General features: G+C 35.5%; 1 protein-coding gene across 1 annotated transcript in view; it reads left to right on the forward strand.

The window, feature by feature from the left end:
- Positions 1–19,054, forward strand: part of PDE11A (phosphodiesterase 11A) — a 414,214-nt gene that overhangs the window by 230,000 nt on the left and 165,160 nt on the right. Inside the window, exons 7-9 of the mRNA XM_060016528.1 lie at positions 3,759–3,834; positions 6,202–6,269; positions 7,208–7,300. Of these exons, the coding sequence (XP_059872511.1) occupies positions 3,759–3,834; positions 6,202–6,269; positions 7,208–7,300 (237 nt within the window). The remainder of the gene's footprint in view (positions 1–3,758; positions 3,835–6,201; positions 6,270–7,207; positions 7,301–19,054) is intronic.

Here is a 19,054-nt window from a genome sequence, read left to right on the forward strand (position 1 = left end):
AGGATAAATTCCTAGACATAAAATTGATAAGGCAAAGGGTGTTTGTACTTCTTAGACTCTGGATGCACGTCAATAAATCTATTTCCAGAAAGGCTGTTAGCAATGTGTTCACACATTAGGAATGCTATAAAGCCTGAGCTGAAGAATATGAGCTTTGGAGTTCTTTTCCATCCTGCCTTCTTTTTCCAGTCCTAAATATTGTGTCCCCTCAGATTCAATTTTTTCATCCTTTTTGTCTTTTTATTGGACGAGCTCTTTCTTGGTGATTTTACCCACGCAGTTAATACGAGGGGCTCCTTCGTCACTCTCCCTTCCCCTTGCCCTCTCAATTGTAATGTGTGTCAGCTTGAATTTGGAATCATTTCCCTCAAACTTCCTGTGTTTCCCACCTCAAGGAGCTCCACCGCCCTTCCTCAAACCAGGAACCTCAATATTATCTTTTGTAGGGATGGGAGAACACATACTCCTACCTCCCTACAACAAAAATTCTTTTGGGAAACTACACTAATTTTTTGGTAAGCAAAATTATCTTTTACTTCACTGACAAAGAGCCTGAGGTTTATTTTTGTCACCACTAAGCCTCTCAGGCTGTCTCTCTCCTTGTTTCTGTCACTCAGTGCATGTTCCCTTTCTTCTTGCACTGTGACCTCTACCCTCAGCTGCTTCAGATTTCCCAGGAGAGGTTAGACAGGGGCTACAGTTGTCCCAAGAGCTGGCAGAGCCAATTGTGCCTACTGCTCAGTGCTGGGGCGGGACCGCCCGACAATTGTGTATGACCCTCAGCAAAACAAAACACACCCAAGCATCCTAGTGCTACTCAGGCCAGCCCAAGTCTATAGATTACACCTCCCAGGCCTCTCTAATATTGACTTCCTTCTCTTTGTGCTCACTGATATTGCTGTTATTCAGACTCTCTCCTTAGGGAGAGGAAGAAAACCACTTTGTTCTTTTGGAAGATAACTTTGATGGATGTGTTTGTGATTGGCTTCCTTTGAACCAGTCTTTCCACTTTCAAAGCAGTCAGTCTCTCTAGGTCTTATCTGATAAGGGAAGATGTTAACAGTACCTACTTCATAGGGTTGTTTGAGTAAGTATATGCAATAATGCATGTGAAAGTGCAGAACAGGGTGCCTGATATCAAGTGAGCGTCTAGTAAATGTTATCTTGTCATCATCATTGTCACCCTCATCTTTGAAGACCCACTTTTTAAGGAGCTAAAACTGCTACAGATTTCTCTAAACACAGTCAGTTGCTGGCTTTTCTGTGGTATTCTGAACGTTCTTTACTTGGACACTTATTTTATCTTAACTACTTCTGTCTTGACTAGACTGTGAGCTCCTCAAGGGTAATAACTGTTTGAATTCATTTTTATATCCTTAATACCCAGCAATGTGTCTGGTGCATAGGAGGTGGTAAATAAATATATAATGAAAGAGTGCATTGATGAATGATTTATGCCCAGGCTTTTGGCTTTTTTTGTTTTTTTCTGGAATTCTCAAAAATCAATTGATGTAATTTATGCTCTTAGCAAATGGAAAAAGAAAAAAATCACATGATCTAAAATCACATATTAAGAGGCATAGAATTGAAGAGTAAGATGACATGATAATATGCCTAGAAAATCTAAAGCACTACAGATATTAAAGTTAATAATTGAATTTAGCAAGATTGATGGATCCAAGTTCAATATACAAAAATCAATTATGTCTCTATATGTCAATTAAAAGCATTAGAAAATAATAATACCATTTATAATAACACGAACTTTTAAAACACCAGGTACAAATATAACAAATTATATGTAAGACTTCTGCATAGAAAACTATAAAAGTTGGCTTAGAGAAATTTTTAAGAACTCTAAATAGAGGGATATTATAGATTGAGAGACTCAATGATGTAAATATGCCAAATTTCTCCCAAATTGACTGATAAATTCAATAGAATCCTAATAAAAATCTCAGCAGTGTAAGTGTGTGTGTGTGTGTGTGTGTGTGTGTGTGTGTGTGTGTGTGTGTGTACTTCAAGTTGATTCTAAAATTAATATGGAAATGCTAAGGGCCAACAATGGTCAAGACAATCTTAAAGAAGGAAGAAGTTGGAGAAATTACACCACCAGATACCAAGATGTATTATAAGACTTTATTATTCATGGCAGTATGGTATTGGTATAAGGGTAGACACATAAATCAATGAAGTAGAACAGAGTCCAGAAACAGATCCTTACATATATGGACACATGATTAATGAAAAAAGTGGTACCAGATAGTGGTGGGGAGAGGACACATGATTAATGAAAAAAGTGGTACCAGATAGTGGTGGGGAGAGGCATTTCCCCTGCCCCACAGAATTAGTTCTGGTCCAGTTGGATATCCACCAAGAAAAAAAAAAAAAAAAGAATCTTGACTTTCAGCTCACACTATACTCAAAAATTATTTTCAGTTGGATTGTAAATCTAAAAGTAACAGTTAAAACAATAAAGATTCTAGGGAAATAATAGGAGAATATCTTCATGAGCTAGGAACAGGGAAAGATTTCAAGGAAAAGATCAAAAAATTATTTTAAAAAACAAACTAATATACTGGTATCAAGAGTAGGAGATATCTGAAAAATTAATTCCTCAGAGGAAAACCAAAAAAAAAATCCAAATATAAAAATCCAAATATAAAATTTAGGTGTATAAATTAACTTCCAACTTCAACAAATATGTAGCTCTTAACTCCTACAGTAAATGTTTTAAAATAATAAAAAAATCTTTTATCCCAATAACCATAATCTAGAACCTCAATGTTTTATTTTTTCTCTGATTGGATTGGGATGACAGGTTGACCTTTCTCACTAGAAACCAAGGTCATATCAATTCACTAACACCCTTTCAGTCTTTAGTAGCTCTTATCTAGCAATTCAAATATGGATCATTGGTTTTAATATTAAGTGGAGCTTGTTACTGAATGACATTTGTCTGATGCTGATAATTATACTTTTGTATTTCATATATATCATCTCCTGACAATCTGTTAGGGTACAGAAAGATTGCTGAACCCTTATCTTATCTTATCTTTCGTGACTTTTATTTTTATATGATTTTGCAACATATGTAATAAATCAGTAATGTTAGAAATATAGAATATTAAAAGTAAATACATGGATAAACAACAAGGTCCTACTGTATAGCACAGGGAACTATATTCAGTATCCTGTGATAAACCAGAATGGAAAAGAATCTTAAAAAAAAGAAGGTATACATATGTATAACTGAATCACTTTGCTGTACAGCAGAAATTAACACAACATTGTAAATCAACTATACTTCAATAAATTTTTAAAAAGTAAATACACATATAACAGCATTATAGACTCAATTTTTTTACTAAAAGATGTGCTCAAAGAGAAATATTGACCACTGGTTTAATTAAAATGCTTTAAATACTCAGAGCAGAAACAGTTGCCAGAATTCTTGTCTGGTGGTGTGATCGTGATCAAGATAGTTTTACATTCAGCTTTATGTGGGTGCAGGGATTGGGAGAGGTAGTGTGGGTGTAGGGTTCATTGGTTGATTCATATTTGGTTAGGGCATGATTTCCTTGGGATGTGCATTGTGATGTTTTAAATGAAAAGAGACAGGTGAGTATATGCATTACAATTAGATTATAATATGTCTTTTTAAAAGTTATTTTTAAATATCTGTTATGAAGAGTGGTAAGCTATATGTCAGAAATGGGTGGATAATATTTAATTTTAGTTAATTTCTTTTATCCTAGGCTGAACAGATATCTGGTTTTCACATAAGATCGGTTCTCTGTGTACCTATTTGGAATAGCAACCACCAAATAATTGGTAAGACATTACCTAAATAGTTCAAACTTCTTTTATAAAGAAGTACAATTTACTTTAAAATACATCCATCTCTTTTTTAAATGTTCCCCTTTTTATGTCCAGGACTCATCAACTTATGTCTCATACTCCTGTGTAATCTCGTAAGTGAAGACTCCTGATGAATCAGTGTTAATCAGGACAATGAACAAATATTTATTCCTTTAAATAAGAACCAATCGTTTTGAAGTTGGAGGGGATTTCAGAAAGCAGCTAACTGAACTCTTTTATCTTACTCTGTGGAAACTGAGGCCCAAAGAGAGAGAAAAGACTTGCATAAGGTCACAAAGTGAGTTAGTAGCAGAGTCCCAAGTAAAACTCGGGCTTCTTAACTCCTAGTACATCTATGCTTTTACACGTGGAGTAAATGCAAAGGAAGAAAGGACGTGCATTGTTAGGCATATACTGTACATGTGTCTTTCTGCCTGGATGATTCCAAAATAGGTCCAATTCCTGAATAAGGGAATTGTGGACCAAAGCAGTTTCCAATTTTTCTCTCCCTCCCTGCTCCTTTCCTTTCCTTGAAAATTCAGTTAGAAAATCTCAAACCTAAGAAAGAAGTCTAGGCGAGAAGGGGCCAGTTGTTAAAGTCAAGAAGGATGGAGACATTAGTTATTTAAACACAATGAAAATGTGTTATTTTTCTAAGAGACATAAGGTAACTAATACATTTGGTAACTAATGTAACTATTTGCCTCTCTTTGCTTCACCCTAAGGTTGCCTCTTAAACTCTAAGATATTGGACTTACCAAAGGATTCAGTATTCTGTAAATATTGTTAAGACTTGAATTCTAAGAGAACTTTTTCATCAGTTTGCTTAATTTGCAGAAAATACTAGTACATTATTGAACATAAAGTATATTCTAAGATTTGAGAATTTGAGCCCCTAGTACAAAGCATTGAATTACATCATGGGTAGAATTTTAAATATATTTAAGGTGGTTTTTTTTTTTTTGGCCACGCTGTGCAGCATGCGGGATCTTAGTTCCCCGACCAGAGAACCCCTGCCCCCTGCACTGGAAGCGTGGAGTCCTAACTACTGGACCGCCAGGGAATTCCCAAAATATATAATATTTAAGTTTAAAGAGAAGAGAAATTTCATAAGAAACACCATACGTTATCTGTAGATGTCCAATGGCAATCTCACATGCAGTCCTACATTTCATTTCTAACAGTAAACATCTGTTATTCTTTCAAAACTAAGACTGTAGTTTGCCTGTTACACACTAAAAGCTTTGTATTTTATTATACATGTCTTCTAGCATATGACGACTTACCTCCCTGATGCGAAGTTAGGTGTTTTAAAACAAGCATGCTTTAGAATTACAGTCATTTTTGTTTATACTAAATAGGGATACAAGGGAATGGTTTTCAAGATTGTTGAATTTTTCCAGTTAGACTTGTGTGCTTTGATAGTCGTGCCCCAAACATCTGGTATAATGCTGGAAATGAACTTTGGAAAGAAGACACACACAAGTTAAATTTGTTAAAACTAGTTTAACCCCATTGCGAGCAGGCAACAAAACTAACCTTGTTTTGAAAGTTAACTGTATCATAATTCCTAACATTTCTTGAATGTTCTCTCCATGTGGAACAATATGCTTTCCAAACATTAATCAAATGTTATCTCATTTAATCTTCATAACCCACTGAGACAGTTAACATTTTAATCCTCATTTTACTGATGAGGAAATTCAGTGTTAAAAATGTTAGGTAACATGCTCATGGTAACACCACTAATGGTGGAGTTGAAAATTCAAACCAAGACTGTCTAACTCCAGAGCCTATGTTCTTAATCACTATGCCGTGCTGCCTGAACTCAAGCGCTGTGCTTCAGAGAATTGAAAAAAAAATTTAGTTATGTATATTTAAAAATTTTTATATTTATATAATTATGTACATTATATTTTTATATATTTTTAATTTATAATTAATTTTTTAATATATTGCATGTATATATGTGTTTATATATACATACAGTTATAGATATTCAAGTATGTATATGTGTATAAGTATGTAATTGTGTATATATGTGTATGCCAGATACATCAATTATTGTGCACAGTCATCTTGAAAACCATTTTTAGGGAATCTGATTGATGCCTGGTAGAACTCCAGGCTTCCCTGAGACCTGGTCTGGATATCACAGCTGGAAAATAGACTGCATCCCTGTACACCTCAGATCTGCTCTCACGGAGGCAGCAGGTGTGAGAGTAACCAGGGATTAAGCTGAGTGTGTGCACTTAAAGGAGGATAGAGTCATCTTACTGTATTGTAGGAACACGGTGTCCAGCACCGAAAATGACCACATATCCCAACCTCTTCTCACAGGAGTGGCTCAAGTGTTAAATAGACTTGATGGGAAACCTTTTGATGACGCAGATCAACGACTTTTTGAGGTAAGAAAATAAATTTGTGAACCAGGGGTTACAGCTGAGTCATCAGTAGTCTCCTGGTTACAGCTTGCCCCCATTAGGAAGGATAAATAATTATTATTTGACATTTATTAATCATTATACTTTGACAGTGTGATGAAATTTAAAGGAAGATTTAAAGAATATATCAATGTTTAGGTAAGATTTGATTCTCTTTTTTCATGAATTAGATGTTTTTACCCTAATTGATTGTTTTTACAGAGTTGAATTGCCTTGCTCTTCTCTCCAAAGTGTTGTCTTACCTTTGTCTTGTTTGTGTGTGTTCAGTCATGAGACTTCTAGCCAGCTCTGCCAGGCATACTGCCATCACCTTTCTTATGTTTACAAGCTTCCGTTTACTCCAGTCTGCCCTCTAGCTAGAGAGGTTAGCCTTGAACAGGCTTCCTAGTAGACTTCGTACCAGCAGCCAACATGAAAACCCCATGATTTTTTTTCTCCAGTTGAGGCTACATCAGGGCTTCTTTACTAATTGGTTCTAAATCTGAATCCTCTGTCCCCTTAACATTTACCTCATTTACACTCACTTGGTTTCCTTACCAAAATATTTTATAGCCTAGCTGCTGAAAGAGGTGGCTATTGGTTAAATGGGATGAAATTACTAAAATCAGCTCACAACCTAAATAAAGAATGCATTTAAATGGACTGTACGTTTTTAAATGCATTTAAAGTCAATTTCTTCACAATGACATTAAATTAATAATTTTTCTCATGTGCAATGTGAGCGATAAAGTTGTTACATGACAATAGTAATTAAGAATTTTAATGTACATATTTCCCTAAGGCCTACCTCTGTATACAATAAAATTATATTTAAGGCCCATTCCTGATGACTGCCTGCTTTTATATTAGATTATGCCAATGAGTTATTGCAATTTTCAGTTAGTGAGCTTTCTCTTTCCTAGGCTTTTGTCATCTTTTGTGGCCTTGGCATCAACAATACAATTATGTATGATCAAGTGAAGAAGTCGTGGGCCAAGCAATCTGTGGCTCTTGATGTAAGTACAATATTTATGTCAGAATTTATGCTAAAAAGCCCTGATTTTATGAGGGGAAAAAGGTCCTCAATTTTTAATTATCTATTCATTGGGTCTTAATCATTTTAGAGTTATAGGTTTGAGTTTGATGAAAGCTAGAGACCCTCTCTAGAAAAATATACATACACACATAGTTTTACATATAATTTCAGGGAGTTCACAGATTCCTTGAAGCCCAGCCATGTATGGTGTACAGTTAAATTTTAAATATTAGGATTATTAAAAGAGATGATCCAAAATGAATTTGTCAGGATGTAAAATGTATTATGAATGTATTTTGAATATGTATAGATATTCTGGAAATTCACAACTTTTATTACCATAAGAAAAAAACCTCTCTATGAAGATCTGTGACTCAGATGGGGGAAACTGATTCTGTCATTATGCACCCCTCCCTGTGCTAATGTAGTCACAGTCTCCTCAGCCATGAATTGTTCATTTGGGTTCATAGTGTACACCCCCTTGTTTGTATAACTCAGATACCTTCTGTCCTTAGACACAAAAATTATTACTGACACTCCCAAATTTCCAGCCCAATTGTGAGCCTTGTGACAATCTCACTTTTCAGAAGCTGACTTATTTGTGTGGCCTTGTATGTTCTGTGTGCTTTATTTGTGCCAGTGTCAAAAGTAGCGTTCCCAGTCAGAATTCAAGTGTTGCCATCTTGGTTTTGTCCCTCCCACCTCCACTCAACCCCTGCCCCACCAGATACCAAACTCTCGACTCTAATAATCAGGTGGTATCACCTCAGTCCCTAGCCCAGGAATCCATATGCAAGAATATCTGGAAGGATTTCTTTTTTTGGCCACACCACGCGGCTTGTAGGATTCTAGTTCCCCAACCAGGGATCAGCCAAGGATCAAACCCAGGCCCTCGGCAGTGAAATCGCAGAGTCCTAAACACTGGACCACCAGGGAATTTCCTCTGGAAGGATTTCTTATCTCAGAATTTTATGAAGACAAAAAACGATATGTTGAGAGCTACTGAATTCAAACTCTGGAATGAGATCTACCTATACTATAGTATACATTAACTTCTGAATAGATCTGTACGTTAGAATTATGTATTTATAAATATTGTACGTGAATACGAATATCGTTAAGTTCTTTTGTTCCTAAATATATAAAATTAATACTCTGAGGCTCTTAGAGAACAGAGATGCTCCTAAAGCTGACTAACGGAACAAAGAAAGGAATTTACTATCATTTTTAATAACTTTACTTTTATGATCCTGATTTCCATTTTGCATGAGCAGCAGGAGCTTCATGAGAAATGTACTAATGTGTGCTTACATTTCCTGACAGTAAGGATCCTAGGATAAAAGGGGTAAAACTTTACCTGTAAGTCTAGAATACAGAGAAATTAAAGCAGGAATGTAGATGTAGAATATTACTTCTTCATTTTGAACATCAAGAATTGTCCTTTGGGGAGTCTTTCATAGATACTGCAAATGAAGCCTTACCTAACACTGATGAGAAATTTTCCAGGAAATATAAGTCAGGGTATTAAGGGACACATTATACACCTTTATGATCAAAAGAGGGAAGGAATGAAGGTCAAACAGAGGGTGTGGAAAGGGCATATGCAATCAGGAGCCAAGCCCCATTTATTCTACCTCCCCAAAACCTCTCCCATCCCTTTCCTCCTTTCCAGTTGCCACGGCAACCATCCTACTCAAGGGCTTCATTACCTCTTGACTGAGCAATTGTAATAGCCTTCTATTTGTTCTTTCTAAACACATTTTAGATTGCATCATTCACCCACTCATAGACCTTAAATTACTCCCCCATTACCTATTAAAGTACAAACTTCTGGCCTTTGAGGCCCTTGGAAATCTCATACCAAACTATCTTCCTGCCCCCGGCCCTCATTTCTCTTTTCAGAGTATTCTATGCAAATTACAAACTCAACTACTTCATAGTCTACAAATCAGCCACCTGCTTCTCTGCCCTCTGATCTTCGCTCTAACATCCTCTCCACTTTAGTTATTCTGTTCCAATTATGCCATCTTCCCTCAAAATTGTCCCATCATTCAAAGCTTAATTTAAATGTAACCTTCTCTCTATAAACCTTCTAATCTCATAGTTATTTGTTCCTCTCTTTGACCTATATTACAGTTAATGGTGAGTCTGTATGTTTTCCTCCACTAGAACATATGTCCATCAAAGCATATGTTCATGTCTTAGCTATCTTTTATTCCTTTTGGTGTTTTATATATAATGGTACTCAATAAAAGTGTATTGAATAAATGAATGCATGCAGCCACAAATAATTATTTTGGTCTGCCACATCAACATTGCAGAAGGGGAAAGCTAGGGCTGTGATGGAGGAACTGGCAGTCATTTTAGTGACAGTCTTGCTGGCCACATAGCAGCACCTCTGTATTCCCTTCCCCCTTTATAAGCCATGAGTAGAAAATTGTTATTTATTTATTTGGGTGTGGGACCTCTTCCCAGATATTGTGTTCCCTGGGGTATTTCTTAGATGATGATTAAGAGACCAGTCTGGCTTCCTGAAGGTGGGGAAGAAGGAGAGAAGTGAAACGGATGATTCTCCGTGAGCAATCCTCTAAGCTCCAAGGAGAGATTTCTCTCTAACTGGGTGATTAAAGAAGTTAGACTTCTAGGATGCCAGCAGAATGCCATTTGATTCTTTGTCACCCCTCTTCCTTTAAACCTACTCTGTTGAATCAATCTTCTCTACTCGAGTGAAGTCTGGTAGATTCCACAGCTCTTCTGACATACTCAGGTGTTAAATAGTCTCTGAGCTTTTCCCCTTGCCCAGGATTAGAAGCCTATGGTCAGGAGAGGGTCATAGTGGGCTTTGTGACTCTTCCTCACTTCACTTCCTCCCCTAAGACAGGTACAAGGAGGTTGGATGAGAGGGCAAAGCCTTACAAGACTGATGCTGTCCTAAGTTGGTTTCAGGGCCCTCTATATCAGACATCAACATTCTCTTTTTATCATGAGTTGCTTTTATAAATTCTTAGAGGACTCTCGGGGCTAGCAATCTCCTGATAGCCATCCCTGATGTGGGTTTGCCTCTCCTGACTGACGGGTTATAATCTCCTCTCAGCCCCTGGCTTCCAGGGGCCCATCCAGACCCTTCCTCTGTGGGGATCATCTCACTCTTCCAGGAAATTCTCTTGGTCAGGGTCTGTTTTTGTTTCTTTTTTTAATTGTGGTAAAACAGACACAACATAAAATTTACTATTTTTAAGCATACAGTTCATTCACATTGTTGTGCAACCATCACCACCATACATCGCCGGAACTTTTTCATCTTCCCAAACTGAAACTCTGTGCCCATTGACCCCCAACTCCTCATTCTTCCTTCCATGCAGCCCATGGCAACCACCATTCTACTTTATGTCTATGAATTTCACTACTCAAGATACTTCATATGAGCAGAATAAAACAGTACTTGTCCTTTTGTGACTGGCTTATTTCACTTAGCATAGTGTCTTTAAGACTCATCCATGTTGTAGCACGTGTCAGAATTTTCTTTTTAAGGCTGGTTAATATTCTATCGTAAGTATATACCACCTTGTGTTCATTCATTCATCTACTGATAGACACTTGGGTTGCTTCCATGCCAAAGTCCTTTTAAGCCTGGGTATCTTTCATAGGTCCATTTGGTCCATGGGAAAACTCACATGTCTTCAACCATTCGATTGAAATGCAAGTCTTCTGCAAAGCAGCTCTCTTCTCCTGCCCACTAACTTTTGGAATTTTTAGGCATGAATCAGGTACCAGTCTCTGTTCCCACACTATACTCTGGGGAAATACACTGTAGGTCCTACAAGTGGTTCTCTGGAAGGAACTCTCAAGAAACCCTAAGAAATCCTCAATATGGGGCTCTCATGAACTGTTACCCTTTTTACACAGTGCAGAGTTGGGAAACCAGCACCTTAACTTGGAGGCAGGGGCATCTTCTTTCCAAGTCCTACATAGAAGGCCTAGATGGCCTTAGCACTCCCTTTAGAATGTGATACCTGTTGGTCTCAACTATAAACTCAGACAGAGTCTCATTTAAACATCCTATTTTGTCTATCAAAATGATTTTTTTCAGACCAAGTTACTGTCAGACCATGATCCAATGATTGTCTGAATGATAAGTGTCAGGCCTGGGAAGACCCATGTTTATTTGCAGGTACAATGGATCCAGGTTCTCAATTACAAAGCCAAATGTAACACATCAGCAGAAATGGAATTGTTCCCACTTGTAAATTCTTCTTTACTGACAATATGTTGGATTATGTAAACACTTCTTTTGGAGAAAAGAAAAAAAGGAAACACAAATTAATTGCTGTCTTGAAATGATTATGTAGTAATTAGTTCCCCATTGTAGCCACTACTACATCGTAAGTTACTTAAAAAAAGAAAGAAAGAAAGAAAGAAAAAAAAACTCTGGAAGCTGTTCTCTGTGAAAATTCCAGGCTCTTAATTGAGCTGGTTTATAAATTTATGATCAAATTATGGCTTTTAAAAAGGCACTAAGAAAATAATCATGCCAAATTTCTTGAACTTCTTTGAATAGCCAGTAAAGAGCAACTAAACGATAGTGTGAGCTTCAACTTTTCACTTGCTGCTTTCTGTTGCCCAAAGAAAAGTCTCACAGTTGACATGCTGATTGGGCTTTTGGGGTATTCTAGCATAGCCCACACATTAGAATCAACAGGGTGCTTTTAAAAAATATTGATGCCTGCACCCTTTTCTAAACTGATTGAATCAAAATCTCTGGAAATAGAGACTGAGCATATGTATTTACAAAAAGTTGTCCATGTGATTCTGATGCACAGTGCAAGGTGAGAACCATTGGCACAGAGTGATCTATTTGTGGGTTAATTTCTCCAAGTCTTTCTTTCACAAAAAGCAACCACAGTATTGGATATCAGTACTTTCTTTATAAATATTTGTTGAATTAGGTTGAAGACAGTAGATGAAATGAGGTGAGGCTAAAGGGTGCTATCTCCTCCTTGCTTTAAATACCCGTTTACTCTTTGACTCCTTCTGATGGCTTCCATTGTCACCTCTCCTTTGAGGAGTCATCTGGAATGTTATCAGTGAACACCTATGCCCAGTCCCCATTCTCAGTTCTTAACTTCTCTTATCTGTTCATGCTGTTGACTATTTTCTCCGATCACAGAAAAGAAAATAACCAGTCCACCGTAGTAATTAACCTGTAAATGACTGGTTTATTTCATGGCCATAAGAGAGACCAGGATCCAGAGCAAAGATAGATGAACCTTAAAAACAAGGAACAGGGCAGCAATTTTAGTATTACAAGACTCATCATGTAATTTACTAGAATTTTATAGCTATCTATAATATATTCCATTTTCTTTAGTAAAAGGAGAAACAGTTTCTATTCCAGTGCCTAGAATAGTTCTCAACACATAGTAGGTACTCAATAAATATTTGCTTAGTTATATTATTTTTTAATTTATTAGTTTATTTATGAATAAATGAACCTAATTTCATACCTAACTTGATACCTAATGGTATCTGAAGCATTTTGTGACTTGCTAACAGCTTCTGTAAGCATCTGTTTTTGCAAATTTAGGACATAGTCTTGAAATATCTATGAAAACTGTGATTTCCAGTTTATAATTTTGTAAATGAATTCCACAAATTCTACAAAACTGGCTCTGTGGGGCATTCCTTGAGGTAGCAATGAGGAAGTATATATGGTTTTTTTTTTTTATTTTGGCCATGCGGGATCTTAGTTTCCCTACCAGGGATCGAACATGCACCCCTTGCATTGGGAGCGCAGAATCTTAATCACTGGACTGCCAGGGAAGTCCCAGTAGATATGTTTTTGTTTCTTTTGTCTCAATAATATCTGCTGTAGATAATTAGGGTCACAAAGTATTTTTAAAAATCTTTTTGTTTGGAGGCAGATCAGTCATAACTCTAGAGATTTTCCTGTTTTCCATGTTTTCTGCTACATCCTCCCTTGGCTTCTATGACCCTATACCTAGGTTGTTCTTCTCTGGTCTTTCATTCTTAAATCTCCTCTCTCCAGCCCTCTTCTGAATATTCTTCAAGGTTGAATCATCTGACCCATTTGCTCCTATTTTCTCTCTATACACACTTTCCCTGAGCAACTGCAGCTACTCATTTGGCTTTAACTGAGATGACCTCCAATATGTATTCCTAGTTCACTCTTTCTCTCTCTTTGAAGCTTCAGACTTTCATTTCCAACTAACTCTTAGTTCTTTTATGTACGTCCAAAAGTTCAGACTTAACATATGTAACAGTTACAATCCCCATTAAAAAATATGTATATATGTTATTAATAGAATATTGGTATGATGTTTTCATTCACAGTGGTTTATCATTAACTTCTCTTCTCCTTGGCTTTCCACATCCAGCCATTTGCCAGGTTCAGTCAATCTGGTTCCTGCAGTATCTCCTTTTTCACTGCCATCTCTGTAGTTCAGGTCTTTATTTTCTCTTTCCTGTATTAATGCTGCTTATTCAAGCTGATAATCCTGGCTCTAGTTTCTTCTTTCCCCACCCATGGTACTCACAATGTACGGATTTGTTTTCCTAAAGTATAATATTGGCCGTATCTCTAATGTGCTCTAAAAAAAATCAGTGCCTTCCCATTGCCTACAAATTAGACCTTTCAAGATCCTCCACTATTGACATCAGTGTTCTTTTTACCTTAGTTTTCACTGCCTCCATCTAGGAAAAAAATCTCTATTATTATGTGTTTCTCAGAAATATCCAGAGATTCCCACTCTGGGTCTTTTCTCCATTTGCTTGTAAAACCTTTTAACAAACCTCAGATTTCACCTCTTCCTTTAATGTTTCCTGATGTGATCCCAAGAGATGTGATTGTTCCTTTCCTTTAATCTCTTTACAAAAGGGCTATTGTCATATAAAATCTCTGTTGTGTTGGTTGATCTTCAGATAGAAATATTTTACAAATATTTTACACTAGTAAAAACATAGTGCTTACCATTTAAGTCTTTGGTAATAAGGATAAAGATTAATCAGATTGTTTTCTTATGATTCTTTTATACTAAATATGACCCCTATATGATATAATTTTTTTCTTATATTTTTAAGTGTTTTTAAGTTTAAACAATGTATTATGGTTATAGAAGATGTAAAATCAGAAATCAAAATCGGTGGTAACCTACTGCTTAGAGCTTACCACCTTATCATTTGGGTTGACAATTTTTTCTTTCTTTTTTTCTTTCAGCCTTTTTAAATGCTGTCTTCTGGATTCCACTGTTACTAATGAAAAATCTGCCATTATTCTTGTAAATGTAATGTGTCTTTATTTCTCACTGCTTTTAACATTTTCTTTTTAATCTTGGTTTTACAATCATTTGACTATGATGTGTCTAGGTGTGTTTTTCTTTGTATTTCTTTTTCTTGGGTTTCACTGATTTTCTTGGATCCAAGGGTTGATAGCTTTCATTAATTTTGGAAAATAGTTGGCTAATATCTCTTCAAATATTTATCTTTCTTTATTTCTGTCTTTCTGGGCCCAGTTACATGTATGTTGAATCGTGTGATATTGGCCCCCAGATCTCTGACACTTGTAATGTTTTCATTCTTTTTTCCTTTATGCTTCAGTTTGGGGGGGGGTTTCTACTGAACTTTCTTAGAGTTTGCTGATTCTTTCTTTTTTCTAGTCTTCTATAAAGTCCATCCATTTCTGATATTTTATTGTACTCTGTTGTATTAATATTATATGTTTCAGTTCTAGACATTTTGACTTAGTTCTTTTATAAGCTTTGGTTTCTCTGCTGAAATGTCCCAACTGTTATTATGTCTAACTTTTCCTCTAAATTTTTAACGTACAATTCTTCACAAGTTATTTTATATCACTCATCTTTATTTCTAACATCAGGGGCATTGATGACTCTGCCTCTATTGAGTATTTCTTTTCTTGGTGAGGGATCACATTTTTCTGTTTCTTTGCCTGTCTTCATAAATATTTATTGCATGTAAAACATCTTGTATAGAAAAACAAGAGTAGATAAAGGTTTTAGTGGGTACCGTTTGAGCTAAATAATATTTTTTGTTGTGTTCTGTTTTTCCAGATAGGATATGTGATTTTTTTTATGTCAGGCTGCTAACATGAAGGGTTGATCATTCAAATTCAACCATCTGTGGTGCTTAGCTGAAAACAGGCAGAGCTTTTGTTAGTTTCCCTTTATTTCTGGTCTCAGAAGAGATTATGGAGATCTCCTTTTGCCCTTCAACCCAACCCCAAATACTCAGGCTCTGTTCAGGATTTGAGTTGAAGGCATTTGAGTTGTAGCTTAAAGGTCATTTCAGTTGACTTCTAGATTCAACTCCATCAGGGCCTAAAACCTAACTAATGTACACGAATATAAGATTTCGATTTTCCAGCTCTGCACGCACCACCACTTTCATGGGAAACTTCCCATGGAGGAGTAATTTCAAGCTGAGAAATTTACTTTTGCATCTGTGGCTGCAGATACCTATATGCTGTGCCAGCCCACCCTGTTATTAAAAATTTGGCTCGTTTTCCCCCTTTCAGCAGTCACTCTACTGATGATACGCTCATCGTCCTACTGTAAGCAGCTGGTCCCAGGTATGAAAGTAACCCCTGCTTTCCATTCATCTATAAAGGCTGTCTCTTGACTGGAATGTAGTTCATTTGGGTTTCTCTCTGTCCACCACTCACTCTTTGACAGCTTTAAAATGACAGCTTTATTTTGTCTTTTTTCTTATTGTTATGAAGGGGGTAGCAATCTTCTAAGATCTTCTTTATCCTATCAGGAAGTGGAAACCTCTGGCCAATTCCTTTTACTTTCCACTGCTGATATGGATCTATTAGATATTAACTTTTCTTTGTAATGTCATATTTTGTCAGGAAGGGAGTTGAATATTTTTATAGTCTGTCATCATCAATCTTCTCTTTGAATTGCTAATATTTCTTGCTTTATATATTTTTGATTCCATATTTTTTGCAAAAACAGATTCACAACTGAGAATTGTTTCTTTGACAGATTCAAAATTACTCTTTTGTTTTACTTGATTGCTTTTTACTTTGAAATCTACTTAGTTTGAACTTAATGTTGTCATCTGTGCTTCTATTTTTTTTATTTATTGTATTTTAAGAATACATCTATTCAATGAGTATTTCTTATGTTCTAAGCACTGTGCTGGGCACTGGAGATAAAGCAGTGAGCCAAACAGAGCTGGTGCCTTTCCTTACAGAGCTTAGAATGTGAAGTAAACAAACAAACAAAAAAGTCTCGCAAATCAGAATCTAATCAGTTGTGATAAATTCTGTGCAGAAAAAATACAGGATGTCATAAAAGCATCTAGCAGGGGATGTAAACTGGGGTTTAGGTAAGTCTTTTCTAAAGGATATACGTTTAAACTGATAATTCCTTACTCATTCTTTTATTTTTATTATTTCTGGTTAATTTTGTTTTAGGCATATTTCCTATAAATCCATACATCTGAATTTAATTTTTTAATCCAGTCTGAGAATCTTTTTTTTTTTAAATAAGGTGTTTGGTTTTAAGTCTATTATCTTATTCTTTCTGAATTTTTACTTTATTATGTTTTGCTTTTTCTGAATTCTACTATATGTATTATATTTTGCTTGATTTGTTTTACTTCAGTGAAGTGAAAGTTATTTATCATGCTCCTTTTACAAAAGCATTCTTTAATCAGTATATCTCTAATTAATAAAGACAAAATTGAAACTGTATCTTTTAACTCTCCACTATGTAAGAAAATGAATTGAGTATGTGCTTACCTCAGTTTGCTTGTTTTTGTTCATGTATTAAAGGGTTTTAATTACATTATAAGTAATAAATTATTACATTTACAAAATGCAGCTACTTTTCCAAGCAGCACTACTTATATTTTTCCATATTACTATAACTGTATTTCTAATACTTATTTGGACATAGATTCTGTTTGGTAATCTAATCTTGCCTATCAAATCACCCCAAAACTTACTAGCTTAAAATGACAATTTGGTTATTTCTCAATTGGAAGTATATCTTAATATATCATCACCCCAAAAAGTTCCCCCATGCCTCTTCCCAGAGACACCTACCACCAACCCTAGAGACAACTACTGTTCTAATTTTTCCACCAGGAATTAGTTTTACCTGTTTAGAATTTCATATAAATTAAATTATACAATATATACTCTTCTGTGTAAGGCTTCTTTCAACCAGCATAATGCATTTGAGATTCATTCATGTTGGGTATATAAGTTTTTCCTTTCAATTGATGAGTAGTATTCCATTGTGGGATTATACCACAGGATTATCCGTTCTCCTATTGATCAACATGCTTGTGTTTCCAGTTTGGGGCTTTATGAATTAATGCTATGAACATTTTTGTTTAAGTATTTTTGTGAACATATACTTTTACTTCTCTTGAGCTAATACATAGTATTAGAATTACTGGTCAAAAGGTCAGTGTATATTTAGCTTTACAAGAAATTATAAGATTTTCTTTTCTTGTGTGATTGTACCATTTTAGTTTCCTACGAAGTAACTATTACAGTTTTAGTTGCTTCACAATGTCACAAATGTTTGGTGCCATAATTGTTTTTAATTTTAGCCTTTCTGGTAAGTCTATAATGGCATTTTATTGTGGTTTTAATTTTCATTTCACTGATGACTAATAAAGTTATATACTTTTTCATGTACTTATTTACCATTTGTATATCTTCTCTTGTGAACTGTCCAAATTTTTTGCCACTTTTAATTGGACTGCTTGTCTTTTTATTTTTAGGTAGTAGGAATTCTTTATATATTCTGGATACCAGTGTTTGGTCAGATATATGTATTGTGAATATTTTCTCCAAATCTGCACCTTGCCTATTCATTTTCTGAAAGGTGTCTTTTGATGAGCACATATCTTTAGTTTTGATGAAGTCTGATATATCATTTAAAAATTTCTTTTAAGGTTATTACTTTCTGTGATCTGAGAATCTTTGCCTGCCCTCAAATCAAGAATATATTCTTTGATGTTTTCCTTGTTTTCCTCTAAAAGCTTTATGGTTTTAGCTTTTACATTTAGATATATGATTTATCTCAATAATTTTTGTAGACAGTAGCAGTTGAGGTTCATTTTAAAAAATCTGTACCATTTATTGAAAAGTTCTTCTTCCTCCCCTGAATCACTTTGGCACCTTTGTTGAAAAACAAATGACTATAAGTGTCAGTTCACTTCTAGCCTGTCCATTCTTTTCCATTCATTTGTTGATCCTGAGCTCTTACACTTTAAAAAAATCTTTATTAACTCCAATGTGGGTTTAAATTCTGCTGTCATAATTTGGGTTCCCTTGAAATTTTTCCATTTGTTACACCCATCTCCATTTGCACGTTGTTGCCTGTGTATTCAATCACTGAATAAATATTTGTTCAGCTTCTGCTTTGTGATAGATGCTGTTCTAGGTACTGACGATTCAGTAGTAAACAAATAATTTTCATATTCTTATTGACCTTCTATTCTAGTGTGAAAAGACAGGCAGTAGATAAGTAAACAAATAGATTAGCAAGATAAATCCATGATGTTGTGTCATACAGAAAACAAAGCAGGATGTTTTCATAGTGACTAGAAATAGGGGGCTACTGTTGTATGTCCCAGAGAGCCCTCCCTGAGAAAGTAACAGCTGAGCTTTGTTGTCTCATTCTTTTGTTTGTATTTTAAATTTTGTCCCAACATATTTTACCTATATGTTTTTCTG

This window comes from Delphinus delphis, chromosome 7 (assembly GCF_949987515.2).
Source record: "Delphinus delphis chromosome 7, mDelDel1.2, whole genome shotgun sequence".
Taxonomy (NCBI): domain Eukaryota; kingdom Metazoa; phylum Chordata; class Mammalia; order Artiodactyla; family Delphinidae; genus Delphinus; species Delphinus delphis.